The following is a 21,757-nucleotide window of genomic DNA, read 5'->3' on the forward strand; positions in this document are numbered from 1 at the left end:
TTTACGTGAACAAAATACTGACGTAAGTACTTGCGACGACTAAAATGTGTATTTGAGCACATTTTAGTTGATCGACGGTTTTTCCTACTTACGCCAGTTTAGCATCTGACGGAGCAGTATATTGGATAGGTCGAGTTGTGAGGTGAAATTACGGGCGGCGTGGGTTCTCTCGCTTGCGCCAAAAACTACGACCTATATCGGATTGTGCCCTTTATTGTAAAGTAAGTGTCTCCTTCACATACAGCATATTAGTGAACTCCCCTTAATGAGATAAACTGTTCACAAAAGCAATCTATTTAAGGGGCCTCGTAATACTGAAGAGGCAAACCAGAAATAGTTAGAGAATTGGGCTCTTTAAACACAACACAAACTCTTATTTTGTCACTGGAAGCAGGAGCGCAAAACAGATTACCATGGTTGTTGTACTGAGGCAGCAATGGGGAGCCTTCAACCAGCTATTAAAGGGATATGAAACCCAACATTTCTATTTTGTGATTCAGACAGAGCACATTATTTTAAAAAAGTTTCCAGTTTACTTCTATTATCAAATTTGCTTTGTTCCCATGGTATTCTTTGTTGAAGAGATACCTAGGTAGGTATCTATAGCACTACATGACAGGAAATAGTGCTGCCATATAGTGCTCTTGCAAATGGATAACATTCTAGGAAAACTGCTGCCATATAGTGCTCTAGAAATGAGCAGGCCTGAGCTTAAAGTGAAAGTAAACCCTAGCGTTTTACAAACGCTAGGATTTACTATTGAAACAAATAAAGGGCACTTTCATTCATGAAGTATAAGATACTTTATGTAGAAAGCTCCTTTATTTTATTCAATCGGTCGCCGCTCTTAGCACCTACAGCAGCGCATGGCTAAAAAATTTGTTGGCTAAGAGGTGACGTTTTCACCTCTTAGCCAATAGCTGTGCGGTAAATCCGGCTTGGCGCCCATGGGAGCTGCACGGCTATTGGCAAAGGTGAAAACGTCATCTCTTAGCCCAAAATTTTTTTAGCCGTGCACTGCTGTGTTAGAGCTAAGAGCGGCGATCGATTGAATCAAATAAAGGAGCTTTCTACATGAAGTATCTTATACGTCATGAATGAAAGTGCCCTTTATTTGTTTCAATAGTAAATCCTAGCGTTTGTAAAACACTAGGATTTACTTTCACTTTAAGGGGCCTATTTAACAAATGTCTTGCGGACTTGATCCGACAGTGGGGATCAGGTCCGCAAGACATCGCTGAATGCGGAGAGCAATACGCTCTCCGTATTCAGCATTGCACCAGCAGCTCACAGGGTGCTACGTCGCCCCCTGCAGACTCGTGGCCAATCTGCCGCCAGCAGGGAGGTGTCAATCAACCCGACCGTACTTGATCAGGGTTGAATTCCAGCGATTCCTGTCCTCCTGCTCAGAGCAGGCAGACAGGGTTATGGAGCAGCGGTCGAGTCTTCAGACACGGGCCGTCAAGCTCCGTTCGGAGCTTGATAGATAGGCCCCTTAGTCTCTGCTTTTTATAACAAAAGATATCAAGATAACAAAGAAAAATGTATAATAAAAGTAAATTAGATTGTTGTTTAAAATTGCATGCTCTATCTGAATCTTGAAAGACAACAAGTGGGTGTCATATCCCTTTAAATTTAGTTAGACGGCAGGTTTAATTTAGGATGGATGGAAACCATACTTAATGAAGATGGGTAGATTGTAAGCTCTTTGAAGCAGGGCTACACTTCTCTTGTATTAGTTTCTATGTATCTACTGTATATCTTTTTTTACCACAAATCAGTGTAATTATCTACCTCTGCTCATGTACTCAGTGCTACAGAATTTTGCTACTATGAGTTAACCAATTAGAGCATGCAGATTTTGCACTATAATGACCTTTTACAGATATCTGTTATTGATAAATATAAATATTTTAATGCTATGTTTATTAGATGATATGTTGTATAGTACAAACACTACACATATATTGTTATTTGTTTTGTCATACCCTCACTATAGAGCATTATTTATATCAACTATATAGTTATTAAAGGAACAGTAAAGTCAAAATTAAACTTTCATGATTCAGATAGAGCATGCCATTTTAAACAACAATCCAGTTTACTTCTGTTATCACATTTGCTTTGTTCTCTAGGTATCTTTTATTGAAGAGTAAAACTAGGTAGTCTCATAAGAGCTCAAGGAAGCAGTGTTTTGTAACATTGTATAACAAAGCTATTAATAATGTTGCAAAACACTGCTGCTAATCTATAAAGCAACCTTTTTTAAACTTTGCTTTAAAGGGACGTCAAAATTATACTTTCATGACTGAGATAGGGCATGTAATTTTAAACAGCTTTCCAATGTACTTTAATCATCAAATTTGCTTTGTTCTTTTGGTATTTTTAGTTGAAAGCTACTCCTAGGTATGCTCATATGCTAATGTCTAAGCCCTTGAAGGTTGCCTCCTATCTAAATGTATTTGACAGTTTGTCACAGCTAGAGGGCGTTAGTTCATGTGGGCCATATATATAACATTGTGCTCACGCCCCTGGAGTTATTTATGAGTCAGCACTGATTGGCTAAAATGCAAGTCTGTCAAAAGAGCTAAGATAAGGGGCAATCTGCAGAGGCTTAGATACAAAGTAAAAACGTATATTAATATAACCGTGTTGGTTCTGCAAAACTGGGGAATGGGTAATAAAGGGATTATCTATCTTTTTAAACAATACAAATTCTGGACTACACTGTCTCTTTAATACATGTTATATATGATGATGTATTCAAAGCAAAGATTAGATTTTTTACGTTTTGGTTTCTATAAAATATTTTAGTTTCTATAAAGTAATGAGCGCTGCCATGTTCTCCTATCTAATAATATTTTCAAGTGTTGACAGTGCAAACAATAGCTTTGTGGAATATACCAATGTTAAAGGACCATTAAACACAGTACACCTGCATAATTAACAAATGCATCATAAAAAGACAATGCAGTAGTACTGAATTTCAAATCAGATGTAGACTTTCTTTTTCTGACAATTTTCAAAGTTACTTCCATTTCCCTGCCCCCTGTATTATGTGACAGCCATCAGCCAACCAAAAACGCATAAACTGTGAAATCTTGCACATGCTCAGTAGGAGCTGCTGCCTCCCAAAAGTGTGCTTATAAAAATTTTGTACATTTTGTCAATGGAATAAAATGGAAAGTTATATTTTAAAATTGTATGCTCTATCTGAATTAAGACATTTTTAGTTTCACTTTAAAGAAATATATTCACCAAGGTTTAAAGTGACATTGTACTGTAAAATGTTCTCCCCTTTAATGATTCCTTTAAACTGCAGGATTGTATTAAATTGTTTACATATAGCACCTTTATTTTGTCATTTCAAATAGCTGCTTTTATGTATTTAAAACTGATACCCATACTAAAAATGTAAATACTGGAGTATTAGATATAGAAAAGCTAGGCAAACAAGAGAAGGCAAAATTAAATTAACCTCTAGTGTGGGGGGGAGGCTCAGTTAATTGGAAGGCGTGTTCCTACTGCAGCTTTAAATATAATTAACTTTTATCAGCTGCTTGTCTGAGTGCATTATCCTTTTAATGGAACGGTAAACGTTTCGACATTGTGGATTTTCCAGGCTTCACAAGCCGAACCTTGCCACATACCGGTCCCTAATTTGCAATTTGAAGCTAAACAATGTTGGTTTTGTCAATACAGTGACAGTGGCAAGCCCTGTCATTTCCAAAATCAGATTGGCTCCTTCAAATAAGGAAATTTGTGGGTGGAGTTTGACCATTGCAAAAGAACTGTTACATACAAGGTGTTAATGTGTTCAAATATAGTTCAGACTTTGCTGATATCTTGATCTATTAGAAGACTGCAGAAAAAATGTTGTAGATTACTGTCCCCTTTAATCCCCTTTGACACTAATATTTTCCACGCAGCCAAAGTTTACACACGTCATCTGTCCTTAATTATCCTCAGCAGAAGAGATTAGACAGGGGAAAACTATTTTTCAACATAGCAGCAATTATTACAAACTCAGTGGAATGTAAAGCCCACAATTTTAAGTTAGAGAAAAGGAGACAGGATAATTAAAGTATACTGAAAAGTTGTTGTTTTTTTATATACTTCAGAAAATTAAACATTTTATATTTCAATTAAAGGTGTTTAACCCCTTAATGACCACAGCACTTTTCCATTTTCTGTCCGTTTGGGACCAAGGCTATTTTTACATTTTTGCGGTGTTTGTGTTTAGCTGTAATTTTCTTCTTACTCATTTACTGTACCCACACATATTATATACCGTTTTTCTCGCCATTAAATGGACTTTCTAAAGATACCATTATTTTTTATCATATCTTATAATTTACTATAAAAAAAATTATAAAATATGAGGAAAAAATTGAAAAAAACACACTAACTATGACCCCCAAAATCTGTTACACATCTACAACCACCAAAAAACACCCATGCTAAATAGTTTCTAAATTTTGTCCTGAGTTTAGAAATACCCAATGTTTATATGTTCTTTGCTTTTTTTGTAAGTTATAGGGCCATAAATACAAGTAGCACTTTGCTATTTCCAAACCATTATTTTTCAAAATTAGCGCTAGTTACATTAGAACACTAATATCTTTCAGGAATCTCTGAATATCCATTGACATGTATATATATTTTTTTTAATAGACATCCCAAAGTATTCATCTAGGCCCATTTTGGTATATTTCATGCCACCATTTCACCGCCAAATGCGATTAAATACAAAAAATCGTTCACTTTTTTAATAATTTTTTCACAAACTTTTGGTTTCTCACTGAAATTATTTACAAACAGCTTGTGCAATTATGGCTTAAATGGTTGTAAATTCTTCTCTGGGATCCCCTTTGTTCAGAAATAGCAGACATATATGGCTTTGGCGTTGCTTTTTAGTAATTAGAAGGCTGCTAAATGCCACTGCGCACTACACGTGTATTATGCCCAGCAGTGAAGGGGTTAATTATGGAGCATGTAGGGAGTTTTTAGGGATAATTTTAGCTTTAGTGTAGTGTAGTAGACAACCCCAAGTATTGATCTAGGCCAATTTTGGTATATTTCATGCCACCATTTCACCGCCAAATGCGATCAAATTAAAAAAAAACGTTAAATTTTTCACAATTTTAGGTTTCTCACTGAAATCATTTACAAACAGCTTGTGCAATTATGGCACAAATGGTTGTAAATGCTTCTCTGGGATCCCCTTTGTTCAGAAATAGCAGACATATATGGCTTTGGCGTTGCTTTTTGGTAATTAGAAAGCCGCCAAATGCCACTGCATTTCACACATGTATTATGGCTAGCAGTGAAGGGGTTAATTATGTAGCTTGTAGGGAGCTTGCAGGGTTAATTTTAGCTTTAGTGTAGAGCTCAGCCTCCCACCTGTAACATGAGACCCCCTGATCCCTCCCAAACAGCTCTCTTCCCTCCCCCACCCCACAATTGTCCCCGTCATCTTAAGTACTGGCAGAAACTCTGCCAGTACTAAAATAAAAGCTATATTTGGGCTTTTTTTGTGTTTTTTTTTAGCATATTTACATATGCTGCTGTGTAGCATCCCCCCTTAGCCCCCAGCCTCACTGATCCCCCACCAAACAGCTCTCTAACCCTCCCCCTCTGCCTTAATGGGCGCCATCTTGGGTACTGGCAGCTGTCTGCCAGTACCCAGTTTAGTAAAAAAATTTGCCTTTTTTAAAACAAAAATGCCCTTTTCTGTAGTGTAGCTTCCCCCCACCCCCAAGATCAACCCCCCACCCCTTCCAGATCACTTAGCTTTTAATTTACAGCTATCAAAAGTTTTAATTTTTTACTTTTGATAGCTTTATTTTTCTGTAGTGTAGCGGTTCCCTCCCGCTCCCACCCCGTGCACGCGAACGCCCGCCGCCCCCCGTGCACGCGCGCGCTCCCGCCCCGCCCCCGATCCCGCCCCCCTCCACTCTTCTCGGCACATCGATGGCCGCCCACCCGCCTCCCAGGCTTGCTCCCACCCACCAACGATACCGGCCACCGATGTCCGGTGCAGAGAGGGCCACAGAGTGGCTCTCTCTGCATCGGATGGCCAAGGGGGGTTATTGCAGGATGCCTCGATATCGAGGCATCACTGCAATAACCGGAAAGCAGCTGGAAGCGAGCAGGATCGCTTCCAGCTGCTTTCCAGACCAAGGACGTACGCCACACGTCCTCGGTCATTAATTGTATTTTTTTTTGAGGACGTGTGGCGTACGTCCTTGGTCATTAAGGGGTTAAAGGGATATGAAACTGCAAAAACAATTTTGTGATTCAAACAGAGCATACTATTTTAAACAAGTTAATTATCAAATTTGCTTTGTTCCCATGATATTCTGTGTTGAAAAGATACCTAGGTAGGCATCTAGAGCTTTACATGGCAGAAAATAGTGCTGCCCTCTAGTGCTCTTGTAAATGGATAACATTCTTGCAAAACTGCTGCCATATAGTGCTCCAGAAATGGACCCTAAGCATACATCCCTGCTTTTCAACAAAAGACACCAAGCCACCTGAGGAAGAGGAGTGTTTCCTTGAAACTTGTAGTGGATCTTTTTGGATTATCCGGCTGGTTCTCCTGTTCTCCTGGTTGCAGTTTATTTGTTACCGACTGTGGATTGTGATTCCAGCGGTTACATTGTGACACTTTCAGTGCAAGTATAATTTCTATATTAGTATTTAGCACTTATTTTTAATTACATTTTACTGAATAATTGATTTATTTATTAGCGCTATCTTATATTTTCCCCCTTTTTAAAGGGATATATACATAAAACAAAAGACACCAAGAGAATGAATAAACATTGATAATAGAAATAAATAAGAAAGCTGTATGATCTGTCTGAATCACAAAAGAAGAAAATTGGGGTTCATGTCCCTTTAACTTTCCTTTAAAGGGATAGTAAAGTCCCAATGAAACGTTCATGAATCAGATAGGACATATCATTTTAAACAACTTTCTAATTTACTTTTATCATCAAATTTGCTTTGTTCTCTTGTTATTCTTAGTTGAAATCTAAACCTAGGTAGACTCATAATTTCTAAGCCCTTCAGCTAGAGGGCGTTAGTTCATGTGTTTCATATAGATAACATTGTGCTCACGCACGTGAAGTTATTTAAGAGTCAGCACTAATTGCCTGACATGCAAATTTGTCAAAAGACCTGAGATAAGCAGGCAGTCAGCAGAAGCTTAGATATAAAGTAATCACAGAGGTAAAAAGTATATTTCTATAACAGTGTTGGTTTTGCAAAACTGGGGAATGGTAAATAAAGGGATTATCTATCTTTATAAACAATAACATTTTTGGTGTTTACTATCCCTTTAACTGCCTTGTATTCTAGAAGATAATTTAGTTGTAGTAATTTCTACTCGCATGTTCACAGTCACATTTATACTACAATTGGTTTTGGGTTAATAAAACAAGAACAAAAACTTTTTTCAGCCACTTCTCTTTTTTTATGTCGTGTCATTTTTAACAGGAAGGTGAAAAATAACATAATGATCATGAGTTGTTTGTTGTTTATAATTAAAATGACAAGAAAGTTAAAATGATTAAACTTTCATGTTTCAGCTTTTAGCTAATTTGCTTCATTCTCTTGCAATCCTTTGTTGAAGGTGCAGCAATGCACTACTAGGACCTAGCTAAAAAAATCATGTGTTCCAATGACATGAGGCATATATGTGCATTCAACAATTAACAGCTAGCTCCCAATAGTGCACTGCTGCTCCTAGATATGCTCATCAAGAAAGGTTACCAAGAGAACAAAGAAAATTTGATAAGAGAAGTAAATTGGAAAGTTGTTTCAAATTGTATGCTCTTTCTGAATTATAACGTTTTAATTTTGACTTTCAAGTCCCAATAATGTTCAATGCAATTTTCTAATCTGACTTTATTTGTTTAGTTGTACACAAACACCACTGTTTCCTGTCCATGTTTCATAGCTAATTAAACATAATCATCCCACAAAAAATCTACACCTATGATCTAGTGCAAATAGTCTTTACTGATTACCATAAGTAATGATACTGCATAAGTTTGCTTTTCTCAGTAATTGTTTGATTATGTCCCAAATTACTTTTTAGCATTAACAGTCTCTCTGACACTGATTCATAGAGCGTATGCAATTTTAAACAATCTACTACTAATATATTGCTTTGTTCTCTTGGTATCCTTTGTTGAAAAGCATATCTAGGTAGGCTCAGGAACAGTAATGCATTACTGCGAGCTAGTTGCTGAATAGTGGCTGTACATATATACCTCTTATCATTGGCTCACCTGATATGTTTAACTAGTACCCAGTAGTGTATTGCTGCTCCTTCAACAAAGATTACCAAGCGAATGAAAAAAAAATTAATAATAAAAGTACATTGGAAATTTGTTTAAAATGATATGCTCTATCTGAATCATTTACTTTAACATATAATGGATTGGCTCACCAGCCTCCCTCTCATATAAAATGGCTTGGCTCACCAGCCTCCCCCTCATATAGGATGGCTTGGCTCACCAGTTTCCCTTTTATATAGAATGCCTTGGCTCACCAGTCTCCCTTTCATATAGAATGCCTTGGCTCACCAGCCTCCCCCTCATATAGGATGGCTTGGCTCACCTGTCTCCCTTTCATATAGAATGGCATGGCTCACCAGCCTCCCCCTCATGTAGAATGCCTTGGCTCACCAGCCTCCCCCTCATATAGAATGCCTTGGCTCACCAGCCTCCCCCCCATATAGAATGCATTGGCTCACCAGCCTCCCCCTCATATAGAATGCCTTAGTTCACAAGCCTCCCCCTCATATAGAATGCATTGGCTCACCAGCCTCCCCCTCATATAGAATGCCTTGGCTCACCAGCCTCCCCCTCATATAGGATGGCTTGGCTCACCAGTCTCTCTTTTATATAGAATGCCTTGGCTCACCAGTCTCCCTTTCATATAGAATGCCTTGGCTCACCAGCCTCCCCCTCATATAGGATGGCTTGGCTCACCTGTCTCCCTTTCATATAGAATGGCATGGCTCACCAGCCTCCCCCTCATGTAGAATGCCTTGGCTCACCAGCCTCTCCCTCATATAGAATGCCTTGGCTCACCAGCCTCCCCCCCCATATAGAATGCATTGGCTCACCAGCCTCCCCCTCATATAGAATGCCTTAGTTCACAAGCCTCCCCCTCATATAGAATGCATTGGCTCACCAGCCTCCCCCTCATATAGAATGCCTTGGCTCACCAGCCTCCCCCTCATATAGAATGCCTTGGCTCACCAGCCTCCCCCTCATATAGAATGCCTTGGCTCACCAGCCTCCCCCTCATATAGAATGCATTGGCTCACCAGCCTCCCCCTCATATAGAATGCATTGGATCACCAGCCTCCCCCTCATATAGAATGCATTGGCTCACCAGCCTCCCCCTCATATAGAATGCCTTAGTTCACAAGCCTCCCCCTCATATAGGATGGCTTGGTTTACCAACCTCCCCATTACTTAACTGCCTTTTTCATAAACCAAATAGCTTTGCTCTCCTGTTAACAAACACACCCATTGGATCATCACATTTGCCCCCTACTAAAATCATGATTGTGAGTCTCCTTGCGTGTCTCATGAACCCCTGTTTTTCTGTTGCATCTGCAATATTAATCCACACATCCTATATACAATAAATGTCAACCATCTTTCTCACCCAGCTCCTCCATGGAAGCTGAGGTCCACATGACCCACATTGGAGCTGCAACCTGCATCCCATATAACTCCATGGCCGAGATCATCACGTGTAATCCCAATGACAGCAGAGAAGGACAAGTCTCTGACCAGCAGGTTCATCCTAGCTTTGGCCGAACTAGAAAAAGATAAACAGTTATAAGATATCCTAGTAGCCTTTCTGTCTGTTTCCTCCTATCAGCTTTTGTAATATACCGCTGTCTTGTTGACTTTGGTTATGTTTAGGGCAAAAACTAAAATGCTGGATATTGATATTTATTTTGAGCAAATATGTAGGTGGCTACACATTATTGATCACACAAGCATTTGTTATTTATTGCTCCTTTTTAGGTTTTCTTAGTATGTCTTCCTGTAAAATACTTGAATAATAGATGGGAAGATAGTATTAAAATATAGCTAGCAAAAGATTTAGTAGTACTGATATTTACTAAACGGTGAACTGGTGACATATGCAATTTTACTTCCAGCTTATTTTGTTTTATCTGTGTAGTTGGTATTCACAATTACATTTGTGGTTTTCAGTTAAATTGATTCGATCCTTATTCAAAAAAGTAAAACATAAAAAATATGTATTGGTATTGTTTTTTTTGAGGGGGTTGGCAGATAGTGCCATCTTGTCTCACACATTATACACGGTTGGCTTGCTCTCTTATTGATTAGGTTTCTATAGATAAGGAATGCGATTTATCACAGACACCTTTCAAATCGACAAATTTCATACAATGTAAAAGCATCATAAATGTGACTCTGGAGGGAAATAGACACCATGAGGCCTATTTAACAAAGGTCTTGCGGACCTTACCCGACAGTGCGGATCAGGTCCGCAAGACCTCACTGAATGCGGAGAGCAATACGCTCTCCAAGAGCTGCTGGTGCAACGCCACCCCCTGCAGACTCGCGGCTAATGGGCCGCCAGCAGGGGGGTGTCAATCAACCCAATCGTACTCGATCGGGTTGAATTGTGGCGATTCCGGCGATTCCTGTCCGCCTGTTTAGAGCAGGCAGACAGGGTTATGGAGCAGCGGTCTTTAGACCGCTGCTTCATAACTGCTGTTTCTGGCGAGTCTGAAAACTCGCCAGAAACACGGGCCCACAAGCTCCAATCGGAGCTTGATAAATGGGCCTCCATGTATGTTATAAATAAAACACTGTTCAATAGAATAAGAGCAAGACAAATGTGGTCATGACATTATTGAGTGCTAATAAATAAAGTAATCTTAAATGTAGAAATTAAAATCAGAAGAGAGTATAAATAATGAGTATAAAGCAGTATTTGTATGTTTGTTATTAATGACAAAATGCTGAATACTGAAAATATCAGTAATGTAGTATTGGCTATAGACAATCTATGTAAACTTGGGAAAGCAGCAGTAGCAGCAGAAATCAACCACCAGTGTGGGTGGGAGGAAGAAACCATTCCTTTTGAATTGAGTGTTCCTACAGCACATTTGAAACTATGGATTCTCATCATCTGCTTGCCTGAGTACATTGTCCATTGTAAGGGACATAAAACAAGTTGGGATAGAGACAAAATATAATAATATGTACGTTAATTACTTTACCTGCAAATTTATACTGCAGTGTGTGTCACCATTAACCCTTTCTTTTTAGTTTCTGAACTGCAAAGCTCTAACTCCCCCCACACATTTCCTTCTATGGCTGTATCTATATCTATTGTTGTTTTGGTAGACTGCAAAAATGCATAAGGATTATCTGCTGGAGCATGCCTAAAAGCTGTGAACTCAGTTGAAATACAATACTTGTGTTTAAACACTGATAAGGGGGGTGGTGGAGTTGGCTTCTCCAGGCAGCTTAGATATGTAATTCATTTTGCTTATTTTTGAAAATTACTTGACAAACATTTTATTAACAATTTTTTAATGCAAACTATTTTTAATTAATTAGCTCTTTTAGGATATGCACAGATCTCAACCTGTTTTATGTCCCTTTAACAATACCTGAAACAAGCCATCTTATAACAAATATGGTTACCTCATAATTACTGAAATACACATGATTACATGAGTTTATACATTTTTGTTAGTGATAATCAACTCTGGATTTTGCATAAATAGAAAGTTATTAACATGAACACATCAAGAATGTTAAAGGGACTGTAATCTTATTTTTGTTGCATCCAATAGGGCACTTTAAAAGATAATTACATTGCTAATGTTTTGTTTACTTTCCCCCCTCTTTTTCTTAATAGTGCTGGAAAAGCTACTTTGTTTGGGTTTGTGGATATGTGTTCCTGTCCACCAATAGAGTTATGAGAGTTACCTTTATCAGCCAATAAGCAACTGATGTTTAAGTACGTTGAACATAAACATTAATTTCTTTTACGTTTCAATATCAATTTAAAAATCTACACTAATGTTTCTTTATTAGACTATACTTAAACATTTTTACCATTCTGTAACATGCATGTTAGAAATTATACATCTAAATCTTACAAAACACTTACAAGAGGAAAGTTTTAATACTCAGTTCTCCGGTGACTGATATTTGCCCTTTATTGACAGACAGCTGGACGCCAGTGTTGGTAGAAAGGAAGACATTTTGCTCTGAGAGATCCAGGTTCTCAATCTGTAATCTGTTTAGATACAGAGGAATACATAAGATATCAACACCTTTTGAGAATATGACATGGCCTCAAATGTACAGCAGAACGTTTTAGTCACAAGACTCTAGGTGCAGCACAACTGGAAAATCCTAATACTCGGCTAGATTACAAGTTTTGCGTTAGGCTTAAAAAGCAGCGTTAGCCGGTTCTAATGCTGCTTTTTAACCCCCGCTGGTATTACGAGTCTAGCAGGTACAGGTGTACCGCTCACTTTTTTGGCCAGACTTGGAAATACCGCAAATCCACTTACGTAAATTGCGTATCCTCTTTTTTCAATGGGACTTGCATAGCGCCGGTATTATGAGTCTGCCAAAAAGTGAGCGGTAGACCCTCTCCTGTCAAGACTGGTACCGCATATTAAAGTCAGTAGTTAAGAGTTTTACACTACAACGCCGTAGCATAAAACTCTTAACTAAAGTGCTAAAAAGTACACTAACACCCATAAACTACCTATTAAACCCTAAACCGAGGCCCTCCCACATCGCAAACACTAAAAGAAAATTTTTAACCCCTAATCTGCCGAACCAGACATCGCTGCCACTATAATAAATATATTAACCCCTAAACCGCCGCACTCCCGCCTCACAAACATTAGTTAAATATTATTAACCCCTAATCTGCTGTCCCTAACATCGCCACCACTATATTAAAGTTATTAACTCCTAAATCTAAGTCTAACCCTAACCCTAACACCCCCTAACTTAAATATAATTAAAATAAATCTAACTAAAAATTACTATCATTATCTAAATAATTCCTATTTAAAACTAAATACTTACCTGTAAAATAAACCCTAAGATAGCTACAATATAACTAATAGTTACATTGTAGCTATCTTAGGATTTATTTTTATTTTACAGGCAAGTTTGTATTTATTTAACTAGGTAGAATAGTTATTAAATAGTTATTAACTATTTAATAACTACCTAGTTAAAATAAAGACAAATTTACCTGTAAAATAAAACCTAACCTAAGTTACACTAACACCTAAGACTACACTATAATTAAATAAATTAACTAAATTAAATACAATTACCTAAATTAAATAAATTAGCTAAAGTACAAAAAACAAACACTAAATTACAGAAAATAATAAACAAATTACAGATATTTAAACTAATTACACCTAATCTAATAGCCCTATTAAAATAAAAAAAGCCCCCCCAAAATAAAAAAAAAACCCTAGCCTAAACGAAACTACCAATAGCCCTTAAAAGGGCCTTTTGCGGGGCATTGGCCCAAAGCAATCAGCTCTTTTACCTGTAAAAAAAATACAAACAACCCCCCCAACAGTAAAACCCACCACCCACACAACCAACCGCCCAAATAAAATACTAGCTAAAAAAAACTAAGCTCCCCATTGCCCTGAAAAGGGAATTTGGATGGGCATTGACCTTAAAATGGCAGTTAGCTCTTTTGCAAGCCCAAACCCCTAATCTAAAAAATAAACCCACCCAATACACCCTTAAAAAAACCTAACACTAACCCCCTGAAGATCGACTTACCGGGAGACGTCTTCATCCAAGCCAGGCGAAGTGGTCCTCCAGACGGGCAGAAGTCTTCATCCAAGCCGTGCAGAAGTGGTCCTCCAGATGGCATCTTCTATCTTCATCCATCCGGCGCGGAGCGGGTCCATCTTCAAGACATCGGAGCATCCTCTTCATCCTACGACTAATACAGAATGAAGGTACCTTTAAGTGACGTCATCCAAGATGGCGTCCCTTAGATTTAAGAATTAAGGTAGAAAAAATCCTATTGGCTGATGCAATCAGCCAATAGGATTGAGCTTGCATTCTATTGGCTGATTGGAACACAAATACAAAAATACAGACGCCCCACATAAAAAAATCGGGTGGGGAGCTCTGGACTTTCCATCTGAAGAAAAGAAATGATCAGGTAAGCATAATTTATGTTTTTCTTCATAAATGGAAAGAGTCCACAGCTGTATTTATTACTTTTGGGAAAACAATATCCAAGCTACAGAGAACACTGAATGCCAAGACAAGACAAGAGTGGGCCCATTCTGAGGGCACCAGGCCTGAAACCACTACCCAACAAAACCCTGCTTCGCCCAAAGCTGAGAACATTAAAAGGAAAAGGCCCCAAGGACACTGACCCGCAGATAGTCTGGAAGCCTAGCTAGAGACGCAAAATCAGACTCAACTGAGCTAACAGTCCTCCAGGAGACACAGCCACCCAGTGGTCGGCCCCCAACCACACACCCCTTACTAGCAAAGGGAACACCAGCCCAAAACTCCCAAAGGAACAGGGCAAGGAAAAACTAAAGAAAACCGAAAAGACACCCCAAAACTCCATAAAGGAAAAAACCCCAGAACGAGCTTAGCTCACAAAGACCCAATTGGGTCCACGACAAACAAGGGGAGACAACGCCCAGACGAACAGAAACACAAGGTCTAGGACCGGGCATCCGAATAGTGATTTTCACTCTCAACATTGTGTGAAAACACCGAAAACGACCTGAAGATGTATTCCTCAAGTCGTCAGCACTCAGAATACCGAAGTATTCAACACAAATACTTGTAGGAGACCCAGACAAGGTAAACACCCGAGTCAAGAACACGCAGCCGACATCAGGATGACACAGAGAGAGAGAATACTTGCTAAAAAGTTAAATGCGGCTAAACAAGGTATTAGATTGCAAAACTGCAAGACAGAGGGCACACTCTAAGTAATCCAAGCCACCAGACCGACACATAGGTCTCAAAAGGGGAAAAGCACAGAACCTCAACAAGGCTCACTACACCCCGAACGAACAATAAAAATCAGAACCTATTCCCAGCCGGGCCAGCCCAAGAGTCAGCAGGTCTGAAAACAGGGGAACAGAAGGACCCCAACTACTCACAAAAGAGCGGAGAAAAGGCTTCAGCCATTCCAACAGAGCTAGGGGACCCACCCAAAACTCCATAAAGACAGTCGACAAGGCTGAAGATCCAGAATAATCTAGCAAAAGACCCATCTTGACGTGGAGCCAGCAAGACTCCAGATAGAACAGAACAACCCAGAGAGCATGCCTTTCTCCAAATAGGTTAAACCCTCTGTTCCATCCCCTGATCTAGGAGAAGTCCTAAAACAAGGCCACCTCCGTAGGAGGACAAGCCCCCCCCTAAGAAAAAGGGGGTCATAAAAAAACAGAGAACCTGCCCTCGAGACACAAGGCCACAGGCTGAGCAAGAGAGCAATCTCCAACGCAAATGATCTTGGAAGGAATCCCCTTCGAATTTTGCACCCAGACAGGGTACTTCAGCAAACCGTCCAAGGGAAACCGTTCATTAAATTGTAGGCAAGTCCAATGAGCAGCGTCACTCAGTAAATCTGGCCAAACGTAACCAGATCTACAAGCCAGACCAAAGGTCATAGCCCAAGTTCCCCGGAACAGGGGAACCCTGAACCCACCCTAGATCCTGAAAAAAATGGTCAGAACCTGCAACGGGATCCACAAGGGAAAATGGTGAGAAAGAGCCTCAGCAACTGGAAGAACAAGGGCGAGGACAGGTCCGAGCCCCCAATTGTTTACAACAAACAATATCCTAGAAATTCAAACACCCCGTCTGATATGAAAAACAGACCCATAGGGAGATCTAGAAGAGCCCGGAGAACGAGAACACCTCGCAAGTCCTGACCCAAGTAAGAAACAACCCCATGCCGAAGTCCAACGCTCCAAGGATCTAAGGCATCTCAAATGAAGACTCTAGAGCCCATAGGCATTCAAACTGCCACAAAACGTCCAAGGCAAGGGAATACCTTGAGGGCAAGGTCACTCGAGCAAAGGCTAGTCTCCACATCACCGCCATACGAGACAGAGGAGCACATGAAAACAAGGATGTGGAGCATCCGCAGATCCGGGAAAAAAACCCTAATCAGAGCCCAAAGGAAACTCTCTCGAAGGGAAAACCAGGTCCCCAAAGGAAACCCAACCCACATGGAGGAACGGACAAATCCAAAGGGTCTCAAGAAGAGAGCAACCATGCAATGTTCTCACTGACAAGAGAACCATGGAAGGAACAAGTCCAAAAAGACAATTCCTAGAGCCTTAGAAAGGCCAAACCGCCCTAAACCAGCGGTAAGGAGGCGCTAAATCCCCTATCCTCCCACGTGAGGAAAAATACTCTAGGTCCCAAGAGAATCTGAAGCAAAAGGAGTGACGCAGCGGAGCGCTGCTGACCCAGTCAACCAGCTTGAAGGCTAAATAAGGATTGAAACAATCATTCCAGCCTCAGGGACCCACGAGTCCTCTTTAGAATGTTTAACTGAAACTTGTAAAATAAAACAAGAAACACAAATAATAAAGTGAGCACTTGGCCTCAGCTGGACCAGCTAGGCAGAACAGGCGCCACGTGTCTGAGCAAGCCACGAGACAGAAGATCTGTCTCGTGACCCAAGCAGGACTAGCCTGCAGACAGGGCCAAAACTGTCAAGCTGCCTAAATCCTCCCTCAGAGGGGAAGAGAATAACAGACACAACAAAGGACTAACGTGTCCCTTAACAAACTTAACAAACAGCGAGAATCAATCCCAGATTAAGTTCCCAAAGGAAACATATAATCAAAAATAAAAGACATTGTAACCGGATAAAAGAAAATATAAGGCAACTCATAGGTAAACCCCAAGAAGAAACAGGCATACCCGCAGGACCAGCCAAACGGAACCCTGATCTTCCAACAAAAACTGGGAAGGATCTCAATAACCAACAATCAGGAGATTACGTAATCCCCTCATGTCTAATGAGGTGAGCCATTCGAAGTAGAATACTGTGGATTCCCCTATCTGTTAAGGAGAAGATCCTCTAATAACTCAAAAACGTGCCTGAGTAAAATGCGAAGGCACGCTATTCTGTAACAAAAGACACAACACTCGGGGACAGCTACACCCACAGGGAACTGTATAGGCCCAGCCAAGGCCCGGGAGACCCAGGACAATCAGGCATGAGCACAAACGCAAATAAACGTCTGGACTTTGCAGACGCACAATTGCCAAAAATATGTGAAAGCGAAAATGACCTGCAGCCTCCGGGGGGAACAAGCCACCCTGCAAGGAGGGATAAACATAATAATGGTAAACCGCATGTGTAGTAGTAGGGAGCGGTAGGGAACTTGCCTCTCGGAGGACAGAACCCCCAGAGGCGTATGGCTCAGCAGACCCCTGATTCCCTGAGCCCGAGGAACAAGGTGCTCTGATTGACCTGTGTCAACGGGGCTAATTCGCATTCTTCACAAGTCGAAGAATCTGAATCTGAAATTTGAACAGTCTCAGCATCAGAATCCTCCATAACTAGATAGAAAATATATAATATGGACTAAGGAAAAACCTAAACGGCAGCTGAAACCCACAATGGCTGGGGCACTCACCACCTCCTAGAACCAGACACTAGCAGACTCTAATTTTTCAGTCGCCACACGGTCAGGAATGCGGAAATGGAAGACCAGAACGTAAACAAATCCAGTCACAAGGTGAACCATACAGTCCAAAGAAAGCACGCCCAACCAAAGGCCTTGAATCACATAACAAACGTGATTTAAAAAAACCCTGTTCAATAATCCCCCTCGGGAGATAATAACCCTCAATTCCAAGATACCAAAGGAACCTCACTGAGGCCCTATATATACTATATATATAAGTCCCGCAAGATATCACCTTCCAGGAAACCAATAAGTTACAGTACATTCTGATTAAGTAAAATTAAACGATCTTACCGGAATCTATGCCGTAGAACAGGAACACAGCCCTTCAAGTGTGACGAATAGTAGCAGCTCCATCGCCATGGACTTGAGAGAAGAAAGCATGCAGCGAAGCAAAGTTCGACAACGCTGATTGCTTGTGGAGCTGTTAATATGAGTCGGGATGGTTTCGCAGAAAGACTCTCCCTGCATCTCCGGACTCTAACTTTTATCCAGGCCCTCACTGAGAGACTGATAGGATTACTTAAAACTCCCTTCCCATGTCGAAGAGTACTACCCTCCATAAGAGACAAAACAAACTTCTGACACTTCTCTGCCAACCTCCTGGGACAAAAGGCAAAGAATGACTGGGGGATGAGGGGAGTGGGAGGAGTATCTAAGTGTTTGGCTGGGGTGTCTTTGCCTACTCCTGGTGGCCAGGTTCTTATTTCCCAAAAGTAATTAATGCAGCTGTGGACTCTTTCCATTTATGAAGAAAAGAATATTAAAATAAGTGTTGTTATTCATGACATGACTAAGAGCCTATTGTAGGCTTGAAACATTGTTTGTATGTTTGTACCTATGGACCCTGCTTAAGGAATAAAGGTATTTTTTAAGAATTGGCAACTGGAAAAAGTTTGTATTTTCACTGTGTACAGATTGAATATATTCAAATGGTAGGTTCCTGGCATTCACCCGCTGGTACTTATGGCAACAACATAAGTGTTGTCTCCAAGTCTTTGCAGGGTCGGCTCTAAGGGGGGGCATTTTTTTTGCAGCCACTGGACCCTGGAGATCCGCCACTGGAGGGCCCAGCTAATCTATTTACTCTCCTCTATTTACAACCAGATAACAAATAAAGTTGCATTTCCCTGCTGGTGCTCTCACAGTTAACCTAGGGCTTGCAATGCCCCTCCTCCTGCTAGCCCACTTCCTACAGAGCTGAAGTGAGATGATGACATCATCAGACCTCTGCAGGAAGTGCTGGGAGAAGCTAACAGTCAGTGAGAGGGATGGCAGAAGTAATTTTGTGAAAACACAGCCGTATAAGCAATGTGTGTGTGAGAGTAGTATCCCTTCCCTATTATGCTTTATATCCTGGCAGCCACAGATAAAGAAGCAAATTGGGAATTCCTTGGTTTCCCCACTGCAGGTCACACAAACCAAGTGTGCATTGTGCCTGCTTTATCTGCAGTGATCAGTGTAAAATGTGTGTCAGATTATAGGTGCTCAAATACACACGCTTCAAATGTAGCTGTGGGACATGACACGCTGCACTTCCAGAAATATAAACAAATCTAACTCCTGCACAGCCAGAGATCTGATAAATGTAACCCCTGTACTGCCACAGTAGGTCTGCTCCTATTTTGACTCTCATACATGCTTTTTAAATGCGTGCCCCCTCGTGAAAAAAAAATGCTCCCCCATTTCATTCGTTCTGGAGCCGACCCTGAGTCTTTGTACAATGGTGCCAGGGCCTGTCCAGGCAGACTAAAGTGTGTCATTTTTGACAGGCAAGAGAGCAAGAACCTTCGGTCTTGGGTAGAATTCTCAATAACAGGCCTTCCTATCATACCGTACCTTTTGCTGGGTCTGTGCTGTCTGAAAGTGGTTTCTTGCTAGCCCCATAAGGGTTTTCAGCTTATCCCTAAGCTGCAGGACATAAGAAACTACATGGGTTCCACCAGCCTCATCCTGACCTTCCCACTGTTCTGGAATTAAGTCCAGGGACCACGGACCCTGTGACCACACAAAGACTCAAAAGGAGAAAATCCAGTCGACACCTGTGGCACCACCCTATAGGCAAATAGAAGGTGTGGCAAAGGTCCTTTTCTGTCTCCAAAAAAGGAATGGATTATGCTTTTAAGGGTTCCATTGAACCGCTCACAGAGGCCATTAGTTTGGGGGTTATAGACCTTACCTTGCAGAGGCGCCACATTTCCTGTAGCAGCTCAGACACGAATTGGGTGCCTTGGTCTGAAATGATCTCTTGGGGAAAGCTTACCCGGGAAAACATTGTAATCAATTCATCAGCTACTGTCTCTGCTGAAATCTTTGGAATGGCAACACCCTCAGGGTAACGTGTTGCATAGTCAAACATAGTATCGAATGTATAGTTGGAATGTTTTGCTAGGTCATTTTAGGGGCCCTATAATATCAAAGGCTACTTGCTAGAATGGTCCCTCAATAATGGGTAGGGGTTGCAATGGGGCTCTCATTGGATAATAGGGCTGACCCATTCTCTGGCAGGTATCTCATGACTGACAGTAGCGGTGGAGATCCTGGGACACTCCTAGGCCAGAAAAAGGCTTTGGTAAGGCGTTATTGGGAATAGTTGATTCCTGGGTGACCCGACAGTGGGATTTCATGAGCAACTCTCATATGTTCTCTACGATAACAACTAGGGATAAAAAGCTGACGCCTTATTTTCCAAGCCCTGTCACTTGAGCGGCTACCTGTCTCCCATTTCGTCTGGGCGGTTAGGTGAATGTCTTTGGGCCTGAGAATGGTAGGAAGCTAAGGTCCCATCAGTAAGTGTTTGGTTCTTAAATTCATCAGGAACATCCCAGGGAGTGGGAAATAATGAATGTTGTTTGGGCGTTGCATTTCATGATTACCTTAGTGGATCTGCTGTCCTGGAGATAGTTTATTTTGCTTTGTTCTGCAGCAGAGACCTCTGCTTTTTGTCTCCATGTGGTTACAGGGGCAACAAAGTGAGTCTCGATCTGGCCAAGGTCATTCCCGAGGAGAACATAGGCAGGTAATCCTTCTATGATTGCCTTGTCCTGTGCTCCAATCCAGGTAGACACAAGCAAGAGGAATACAGAAATGTTGGTCACCTGCAACTTGCACTTGAACACCATAAGGCAGTAGGGCACTTGGAACGGTGTGCGGTGGTTAGTCTTGATTAAGGGAGAAGATTTACTGGGCTAATCTTTAGCCATATGTACATTTGATTAAATGTAAAACATTGGTGGGGGTCCAGATCTACAAGTACGGAATGTAGTATTTTGTCCTGGAAGGGGGGACTGGAGTCCTGAGTGGGGCTGGGGGACAAGATGACTTCTTCCACTGGGGAGTGACCCACGGGAGGTGCCTGTGCCAAGGACAAGTTTTGCAGCCTCCACATGTGTTGTGGGGTTACGATCCTGGACCCATTCCTTCATTTCAATAGGAACATTTAAGTAAAAATGCTCAAGTCAAATTAGTTGTTGGCAGTCCTCCAGGATAACAGCATTGGAGACCTGGATCCATCCTATGTTCCATACGGCTGGCCCATTCAAGGTGTATGTCTGGTGCCCTGTGGCGTTAATCCCTAAAATTGTCTTTGGTAGGTCTCTACAGTGACTGCATACCTTGCAACTAGGACCTGCTTTATCTCTCCGTATTCCATTACACTGACATCAGACATGGCTCGGTATGCAGCAGAAGCTTTACCTGTAAGCTCATCCCCAGCATTCAGGCCTAATCTAGTTCACTTACATTATGAAGACTAGAAAACCATTCAGAATCCTAAAGGAATCCATTCTCATCGAACATGCACACGGCATTTATGTGTACCCTCCTGTCTGCCCAAAGGGAAGTTGATGCTGCAGCAGAACAGGCATCTCAAACTTTATCCTGAGCCCTGATAACTTAATTTGCTATGTGAAGCAAACTGAGTATAGCATCATTGTTAGGGTTTGTTATCAAGGGAACAATTATCCCCAGGCAAATCAACCATAGTGG

The 21,757-nt window shown here is 41.1% G+C and overlaps 1 protein-coding gene across 2 annotated transcripts in view; it reads right to left on the bottom strand.

Annotated features, from left to right (window-relative positions):
- Positions 1-21,757, bottom strand: part of LOC128647281 (bactericidal permeability-increasing protein) — a 103,341-nt gene that overhangs the window by 46,229 nt on the left and 35,355 nt on the right. For both annotated transcript variants that reach the window (XM_053700126.1, XM_053700090.1), the window contains exons 4-5: positions 12,196-12,324; positions 9,694-9,849 (exon numbers count right to left, since the gene is read on the bottom strand). In XM_053700126.1, coding sequence (XP_053556101.1) covers positions 9,694-9,849; positions 12,196-12,324 — 285 coding nt within the window. The remainder of the gene's footprint in view (positions 1-9,693; positions 9,850-12,195; positions 12,325-21,757) is intronic.

The sequence above is a fragment of the Bombina bombina genome, chromosome 1 (assembly GCF_027579735.1).
Source record: "Bombina bombina isolate aBomBom1 chromosome 1, aBomBom1.pri, whole genome shotgun sequence".
Taxonomy (NCBI): Eukaryota; Metazoa; Chordata; class Amphibia; order Anura; family Bombinatoridae; genus Bombina; species Bombina bombina.